Source organism: Pogona vitticeps, chromosome 13 (assembly GCF_051106095.1).
Source record: "Pogona vitticeps strain Pit_001003342236 chromosome 13, PviZW2.1, whole genome shotgun sequence".
Classification (NCBI taxonomy): Eukaryota; Metazoa; Chordata; class Lepidosauria; order Squamata; family Agamidae; genus Pogona; species Pogona vitticeps.
The window spans coordinates 15,478,299-15,487,642 of record NC_135795.1 but is presented as its reverse complement, the minus strand read 5'-3'; the positions used below and the strand labels follow the sequence as shown (position 1 = coordinate 15,487,642).

The 9,344-nt window shown below is 54.3% G+C and overlaps 1 protein-coding gene across 1 annotated transcript in view; it reads left to right on the top strand.

Moving 5' to 3' along the window:
• The first annotated feature begins 54 nt into the window (after nt 1-54).
• FSCN1 (fascin actin-bundling protein 1) overlaps nt 55-9,344 on the top strand; it is a 34,200-nt gene continuing 24,910 nt past the window's right edge. The window contains exon 1 of the mRNA XM_072982909.2: nt 55-1,304. Coding sequence (XP_072839010.2) covers nt 407-1,304 — 898 coding nt within the window. The 5' untranslated portion in view covers nt 55-406. The remainder of the gene's footprint in view (nt 1,305-9,344) is intronic.

The window sequence follows — 9,344 nt, the reverse complement described above, 5'->3', positions numbered from 1 at the left end:
CGGGCCCTGACATCACTGGGCGGGCTATATAGGCTGCAGCTGGGCTTTGTGAAGCGGGCTTTTGTGCAGCAGCGGGGCTTGCTTGCGGGAAGGAGCGGGCGAGCCGGCGAGCAGGCAGGCAGGCAGGGGAGGGCGAGGCGAGGCGAGGCGAGGGGGAGCAGCAGCAGCAGCGTGGTCCGCCGCCTCTTCTTCCCGGCAGACAAAGGCGCCAAGCGGAGCGAGGGCGGAATCCGGAGCAGAAGCGGAGCCGAGCCTTCCACCCCCCACCCCACCCCACTCCGGAGCGGTGCGCGCCTGCCTGTGTGGACGCCTTCCCCGGCCAGCCAGCCTCGCCCCGGCGCCTCTTGTCCTCCCGGCGCCTTTTTCTTCCCCCTCGCGCGCTCGCTCTCGTCCTCTCGGCGCCAGCATGACGGCCAACGGGCCTTCGGAGTCGCTCCAGATCCAGTTCGGCTTGATCAACTGCGGCAACAAGTACCTGACGGCCGAGGCGTTCGGCTTCAAGCTCAACGCCTCGGCGCCCAGCCTGAAGAAGAAGCAGATCTGGACCCTGGAGCAGGACGGCGACGACTCCGGGGTGGTCTTCCTCAAGAGCCACCTGGGCCGCTACCTGGCCGCCGACAAGGACGGCAAGGTGAGCTGCGAGGCCGAGGCGCCCGCCCCGGACTGCCGCTTCGTCCTGGTGGCCCACGACGACGGCCGCTGGTCGCTCCAGTCCGAGCCGCACCGGCGCTTCTTCGGCGGCACCGAGGACCGCCTCTCGTGCTTCGCCCAGGCCGTCTCCGGGGCCGAGAAGTGGAGCGTCCACCTGGCCATGCACCCGCAGGTCCACCTCTTCAGCCTCACCCGCAAGCGCTACGCCCGCCTCAGCCTGGCCGCCCCCTCGGCCCCCGCCGCCCCGGCCCCCGCGGGCGCTGGCGTTGGCGTTGCAGGCGCGGTCGCGCCCCTGCCGCCGGGCGAGGTGGCGGTGGACCGCGACGTGCCCTGGGGCACCGACTCGCTGGTCACCCTCTTCTTCCAGGAGCAGCGCTACGGCCTCCAGACGGCCGACCACCGCTTCCTGCGCAACGACGGGCAGCTGGTGGAGCGGCCCGAGGCGCGCACCGGCTACACGCTGGAGTTCCGCGCCGGCAAGGTGGCCTTCCGCGACGTGGAGGGCCGCTACCTGGCCCCCTCGGGCCCCAGCGGGACCCTCAAGGCCGGCAAGAGCGCCAAGGTGGGCAAGGACGAGATGTTTGTCCTGGAGCAGAGCTGCCCCCAGGTCGTCCTCCGCGCCGGGAACGAGCGCAACGTCTCCACCAGGCAAGGTAGGAGGGGCCCGAATCTCTCCCTCTCTCCCTCCCTCCCTCCCTCCCTCCAATAGCATCATTCATACGTGCAGAGGCGATCCGTGTCCTATAACCATCAGATTCGCACGTGCAGACCGCGTTACCGGCCTTTTCTGTGCGCTTCGTGCGGACAGGCTCCCTAACCCAGCCCTTGCGCTCCCCACCCCCAAACCCATGTTTTCACACGTGTGGAGAAATTCGGGAGGGGGGTTATGTGGGCGCGTGTCTTAAGGCTCGCCTTCTGCGCCTCGGGGCTTGAGAACGCGTGTGTGCGAGCGGATGCGTGCAGGAAGGCGCGACGTTTTTCCTCTTTCCCTTCTCAGCCCGTATTTTTTGTTACGGATAATCTGATTCACACGTGCACAACGCTCGGAGCAGTGGGCTGGTGGCCTGAAGCATTTCTGTGCGCCGCAGGGCCTGAGTCGGGTCTGGGTGGGCAAAGGCTCCGAGCTGCTGCCCCTCCCCCACCCCACCCCCATATTCTATCCACACCCCCATAACTCTGCTAAGTTGCCTTGCTTCCTTTCCCCCCTTCCTTTCCAACGGCGGCGGCGGCGGCGGGGGGGGTCCCAAGTCTGCCGGGCCTTGCCGCTAAAGGTGCTTTGATCTCTGTTCACACGTGGAAAGGGGAAGAAGGGAGGAACAGGCACGTGTGGATCCGGCCTTGGTGATGTTGGGGGAGGCGTGGCTCTTCTTTAAACTCAGGCAGAAAAGAGAAACGGAGCTGCCTTCTCCTGCCAGCTCCCCCCCCCCCCCCGCTCCCACTCCCTGCTCTTCATTACCTTCATCCTCCTTGTCCTGGACAAGCTGGAAAGGGACCCTTACTTTAGATCCTGTCACTCAATGGTCTCCCCAAGGAAAGCCCTCCAAGGCGGGTCTGACTCCCCAGAGCTGCAGAGCTGGCCAACAGAGAGTGTGTGTGTGTGTGTGTGTGTGTGTTATGTGTCTCTATCCCTCGGCTGCCTGATGCAACAGCCTCTGGTTGCTTCTTGTTAAGCCCCTGGCCAAGTCCTTATTATCCCACCTCTCTTTTTTTAAACCCTCCCAAGCAAGATGCTCAGCTGATGGAAGTTCTCTGCAACCTGATGTGAGGGAAGAGATGTAGCAGGGAGGCTCGGAGACAGTTGAAGCTGGTTTAAGGGCACGGGCAAGCACCTCTTTGAGAATGGGGCTGAGAGAGAGAGAGCGAGAGACAGACAGACAGAGACAGAGAGAGAAAGCAAGCTGGAGAGCTTTCTCCGTGGCCAGGAATGAACAAACAGTGGTCGCAGGACACGGGACTGCTGGCGGTTTGCTTTTATTTCCCGGCAGATCTTATGTGGGGTTTTTTTTGGGATTTTTTAAAAAAGCATTTCAGGGACCCCTTTCCCCACCCTATAGGGGTGCCTCCTCTCTCCCCGGCCCATTCAGATTTTCCTGCCACTCAGAGGTTTGACTCCATTTTGTAGCTATTTCTTTGTCTTCCTGGAGTCCTTCAGAGGCCAGGCAAACGGCCAGTCCCCTCCAAAATTCTGATTAATTTTGCCCCCATTGTGTGTGTGTGTGTGTGTGTGTGTGTGTGTGTGTGTACGTACAAGAGGGGGGCAGCCAACCAGGGGAAGATGGACTGGAGGAAAACCACCCAGGCCTTGTGCCGCTTCTGCCGCCTTGCGCACGCCTTCTCCATTTTCCTTTCTCTGTCTCCACTCCCACCTGGGGGGGGGGTTTCTTCCCTTCCTCCTCCCGCCCATTCTTTGCCCCTCATTGTTTGGGTCCTGGCCCCGGTGCCTGGGGTCCCTTCCTTTCGGAGAGGAAGCCTCTTTCCCCCGCTTGAAAAGAAGGTCTTTTTCCTCTCCCAAAGGGCGTGTGTTTGGACGCCTCGAAATCCGTAAAAGGGGAAGACCTGCAGAGAATCTTAAGCGGTGGCAAAGTCATGTAACATTAACCCCCCCCCCAATGTAGATGATGGAGATATTGGGGTGGGGGAGAGTATTTCCTTATATATTTATGGATGCCCTTCACTGTTGGAGGCCTCAAACTACAGCCTGGTTTGGATAATTCCAACCAAAAAAATACAATCTAGTGGCTTACAGGGTGGGGGTGAAGTGGATTCCTTCTTCAAAGGCGGGGGGAAATCTGGTCTGCCTTTGATATCAGCCGAGAGCGTGGGACTCTATGCATGCCTTTGCTGGCTACAGCATCTCTCTCCCCTGGCCTTCCTTCCTTCCTTGCATGGAGACATGCCCAGTGGAGGACCAGAATACAGCCATCCTTTCATCCTCCCTGTCTCCACCTCTTGTTCGGGAAGCTGCCTCCTGTTCCTGCCTTTTCCCTACAGCTGCCCTCTTACTACCTACTGTGTGATTGTCTGGGGCATCCCTCCCCTTTTCGGCCTTTCCTTGCTTGCTCCCCTCCCCTCCCCCACTCCAACCCGCCCCTTGCATGACCAGATCTTCTCCCCGAAAATGAAAAGTCAGTTGACGAATGTGAAATTGCAGGCAGAGAAACTGTGAAAAAAGGCTGCCTTCTTACACCAGCCAGCCCAGGGATCTTGGGAGAGGGCTTAGAAGCGCCCTGTAGCCTCAGACAGTTCCCAAAGCCCTGCCTGGGGATGGTGGGCGTTGTAAAGTCAAACACGTTTGGAGAGGAGCAGGAAGTAAGTTTCCCCGATTCCTCAATCTCCCAAATGGGTTCCTCTACTCTTGTCTACTCTCTTCCGATCTAGGCTTTCCTTCTTTCTTCGCAACAAACGATCGCATTCCTGCGGCTGTTTCCCCATGGATCTCCCTCCCTCCCCCTTCTCCTTTCTTCCCCTCCCCACTGATTTCTGCTTGTGCCAGCCCAAGGGCTTCCTTGAACCCTTTTCCTTGGGGTGCTGGTGGGTCTCTTCAAATACATGCACCACCCAAATCTTGCGGTGTCTGCTTTTTGTGCGGCTAGGGTGGTTCTTGACAGAGAGGAACACCTTGCCCCACCCATGCATCTTCCTCTAAAGAGAAAATATTAAAATAAAAGTTTGTTTTAAAAAAATCTGTCCCAGTGCTGTAACTGTAGGGTTCTTAACACCCTGCAGGCCTTAATTTTAGATCCACTGCATCGGCACTGGCGCTTTCTAGCTTTTGTCTGTATAAATATAGAAAGCCATGGCTCACTTTAAAAAAGAAAGCTGACTCAACCTGAGATCAAAGACAAAATTCTGCAAAGCAAACCTTCCGATCAACAGTGTTGTCTCCGCCTCCTTCCTCATCTTTTAAAAAGTAGGTCCTGTTTAAAAAAAAAAGACAGTGATTAAATTTTTGGATCATCCTTGTGAAGGTTTCCTGTACTGCATTAAACAGTCTAGGAAGAGGCCAGGAGAGGGTCTCACATAGTCTCTGCATTGACTTTCCTCTGTCATCACGAATTTGCCCTTGCAGAATATACTGGTCACAGGGCTGTGCTTTGGAACACGTATTCATTCTACGATCAGGAAATCAGAATTCCGCAAGGTGTCAAAATCCTGCAAGGTTATCTCAGAATCCATTCTTTCTCTTAACACTGTGTAATTATGGTTTTATCACATAAAGGGAGAGAGTCCAGGAGCTACAAAATGCCGCGAAGGTGTGCATGCGCGCATACAGATTGAGAGAGAAAAACGCATGCAGAGGAAGGATTTGATATTTCATAGCTTTGACTCCATACGGGCGAGAAACTTGATTTTTCCATTTTGTTTTATTTTTAGCAAGAGATTTTCAGGAACCTGTATTCCTCTCTCTCCACAACACTTGATGCAGGATGGGTGGCCTCTCTTGAGTCCTCCCCTCCCTTCACATTTCCCTTAACTGTGCTCTGCTTAAGCCCAAAGTTGACATGGTTTTATAAATGGATTTGAACTGGAAATCTGTGTTGAATGGCCAGGTTTTTCTACCCATGCAGGGAGAGGCGCGACCTACATTTAGAGGAGTCCAAAGGCAGCTTTGCCACTCCTGGCTGCTGCCCCCCCTCCACCACCCCCAGCCTTTGAGCCCTGCAGAACCTGGACGCTTCCATTGATGGGCAACATCCTCATCTGTTGAAAGCCAAACGAGATCATGCTTTCCAGATGTGATGGTCCACAAATCCTATCATCCCGATTGCTGATCAGGCTGGCTGGGGATGATGGGAGCTGCCATCCAGCACCTCTGGTCGGCCCTAGGTTGGAGGAAGAGTGTGCCGGAGCAGGTGGTGTCTAATCTCTGGGATTTCTGAATTGTTTTATCATCTCCTCTTTGCCTTGTTTTTCCTCTCGTGAGTCCCAGACAACACACGATGGTCTTCTTTCCTCTACTTTATCTTCCCCGTGAGTGACCTTGTAAGAGAGATGGCCTCAAGGTCATCTGGAGGGAGGAGGAGGAGGAGGAGGCTTCCCTGGCTCAACAAAAATTAAAATCTGAATCTGCAGCACACTCACCATTACACCATACTGCCACCGGGTGCTCGGTGAGGAGACCCATTCCAGGAAGCCATATAGTCCATATTCCCTGAAGAGGGTGTGCATGCCTCTCTTTGTAAGTGATCAGAGCTAAAGCATAAAAGAGCATGTTAAAAGCAACCCATTTGTGTGGTTGTTATAAATTAGTATGCCCATTTCACAGATGAGGAAGACTGAGGCTGAGGGGGAGCTCAGGTTAGCACAAGACCAGTCAGGGGAGACTCCTTGTTCTCTTTCAACCATCAGCCCTTCTAGATCTACTGCAGCTGGGCTCAGTGGTTTAGGCATGTGGCTACAGAACCAGAGGTTGGGAGTTCGATTCCCGCACTGCGCCTCCTTGCCAGGGGCTGAATTGGATGATCCATAGGGTCCCTTTGAGCTCTGCAGTCCTAAGAGGATTATAATTCTTTCAGAAATCTTGCTGCAACCCACCTTACTGCAGGGTGCTTCCCAGATGTGCCTCCCGATCCGCTAGTTCAGGACCAGTGGACACTAAGCCTGCTGTCCCATGAGCCCTAGCCCTAGGAGCGATGGGATACATAGATACAACTATAAAAGCATAGAAATACGGTGTGTCGTCCTCCCCCCCCCCCTTTGCCCTGATATATGACACTTTTCTTCAGATGGAAGAATTTTGAGCAACCTTGCTCAAGGAATGAGTGTGTTACGATGTTTGGGATTAAGGATGATGACGGGGAAAATCCTTGAGTATACAGGACATCCTGCATACTCACGGATTTTCCAAAATCCAGCCCAGTCTCCAAATCCTTTTGGACTACAACACCCAGCCTTCCTTACCATTGGCTGTGCCTGCGAGGGTGGATGGGAGTTGTGATCTCACCCCACCCAAAGTCACCTGGCCGCGTTGCCGGCCGCTGCCGATGTACGCCTTGTGTTTTCTTCGAGGGGGTGGATCTCAGCGGCGTTGCAGGAAGTGGGTGACGTCTTGTGGGTGGCACATAGATTTGTTCACCTCTTTCCAGCCGGGAAGGGGGGTCGGATTTTTCTGCACTAACAAAAATCACCGGCCATTAAGCTTTTAAAAATGTATGTGCACAGTTTCTTTTGCAGCCCTAATTTCTGGCTGTGGGCGTGCGTTTCCCCTCCTCGGCAGGACTTTTTCCAATCCGGGACGGCTACCTTGGCATCACCCACCTCGAGAGTCATCGAGTTCTAGGTTTTTTCTTCCTTCCTCCCTTCGGCAGATTTTGAATATTTGTCAGATGGACGAAGGGAGGGGAGGCGGACAGGCGGGCGAGGAGAACAAGGGGAGGATTGTGAGGGCGGGAAGGAGCCGATGTTGGAGGCAATGGGGGAAGGAACTGCCATCTCTGGTTTCAGCCCCCTTTGTCACTCTGGAAAACCAGATGTGAAGCAGGAGGGGGAGGCTGGCCGTGTTGCCGGGAGAAATACAGCCGTGTTCAGATCTCGCAGACATGTTTCTTGCAATGCTCTCTGGATGCAGATGGGTGTGTGTGTGTGTGTGTGTGTGTGTGTAAAGGGAGGGTCCTTGTAACCTGGACAGAGGGTCTCTATTCCCATTCCAGGAGCAGAATTTAGAATCCCCAGCCCAGCGTTGCCATCACATTGATTTGAAACAAAAGGAGTCCCGTGTTAGATTGTGGATGTGATTTAGCGTGAGAGTTCGTGGAATCCCCCAAACCTCTAAAAACACATTTGGGGGGCTTAAAGTTGCCCATGACCCTTCTCTCTCTCTCTCTCTCTCTCTCTGTGTGTGTGTATGTGTGTGTCTGTCTGTCTGTCTCTCTCTCTCTGAAATCCAAAATGCATTACCACTGCTTTTGCACCTTGGCTCATTTTGTTGAGTCTCAGGGCTGATGGTAGAAAAAAGGAAAGTGGACCCAAGACGCCGGGCGGGTGGCGGACTCTGTTATGGCTCAGGAAGCTGTATCCTCCCTCTGTGGCTTGGGAAACTGAGCAAAGCTCATGGCTGATCAACACACCCAGCGGGGCCACCCAGAAAGAGAGAGGCCTGTCCCATCTCATTGGTAGGATCCTCTCCTGCACCAGCTCCTCCCGACTGCTGCCTCTGTATCTAAACGGTGAAAGGCTTTAAGGAAGAGGGTCCCAGCCTTGGCTAACCCCGGTATTCTTGGACTGCAGCTCCCAGAAGCCCCGGCCAGCACAGCTGATGATGAAGGTGTCTGGGAATTGCAGTCCATGAACACCGGGGTGACTCCAAGGTGGGGACTCTTGGTTTGAAGGCAAAGGCTTATCTACACCCCTTCTTTTCCTGGCGTGTGGATGCTGTCCACACAAACGCAGTGGTGAAACACAAACGAGTCACTTTTCCTCTCCAGTGAAAAAGGGTCCTACTCAGCCGGCCGTTTTGTCCCTGAGCTAGGTGTGTTTCTTGTGTCAGGTTGCCCTCTCCGGGGGGTGGGTGGGTTGGTACCCTCTTAAGAGAAAAGTGGGGTGCTTTTGTGAATTATAAGGAAGGAAAGGGGCAGAAATCGTGGTCCCCTTGCAGTTCTTCCCTGCCCCACCTTGAGTTTCGGCTAAAGAGCCATCAGCTGTGCGTGACAACCTTCAAACCCAGCTCGGTCTGGCTTCTTATCTTACTCCTCCTTGCCGGTATCTTCCCCAGAAGATTGGACCGTGAGTTGTGTCTCTTTATGATAGCCTTGAAAGCCTCTGAGGGCCATAAATGGTGGCCTCCTCCTTCCTTGCTCCTCTTCCCTGTCTCTTCCCAGTTGGAAACATCTGTGCGTCTTGGGTCTCCAAGGAGCGAGAGAGCAGAAAGAGAGAGAGAGACATCTTCCCCAGACTCCTCCCTTGCCAAGGATTCTGACTTGCCTCCCGCTTCTCTTCCTTCTGCCCCTTCTTCCCCTTCGAAACATCTGTTCAGTGGTCTTGGGGGGGGGTCCTCGTATTCTGCAGCTTCCTGGCTGATGACTCGTTACCCCTGAAACTTTTTTTGGGGGAATAAAAACACTCAGAAGCTTAGCAGTGAGAAAAAAAGGAGACTTCTTGGTGGCCAGTCCCGCTCCTCTTCCTCCTTGGGATTTATAGTATTGGGTCTCTTTTGTCTAAAAGGCAAAATCCGGAGGCCCAGCTTTTTAAAAGAAGCCAACACAGGAATCTTACTGCTGTCATGATCTGTGGGGAGGGTGGTTGGGACGTTCTGTGAGCCAAAGATTAAAATACCCGAATTCTGTTAAGTGGGGGTGGGTGGGTGTGCTGTCTTGTCCTCTAACGTTGGTGGGATATGACTGGGAGATCCCTTCCCCCCCCCCCCCCGTGTCAGGCGGACTAACAGGGAGCAATTGCCGGCAATATGATCCTTCTCTTTTTCTCCAGCCAGGGAAGTGGTTTCCGTTGGGTGATTCAACTGTTCTAGCGTTCTGCTACAGCTGCCACGCATTTGTCTTTCTGGATGGTTTCTCTCCTCCCTCTGCCCCTCCACCCTAAGAGGGAAAAAGAAATGATTTCATTCCAGAAGTTAATTAGAGGCAAATCTGCAAACATGCACCGCTCTCGGCCTCTGTGTTTGCTCTGTTGCCACAGAGCTCCTTCGGAGTCTTCAAATATATTCCTGTATACTCTCCATAGACTGGGGTTTTGGTGAC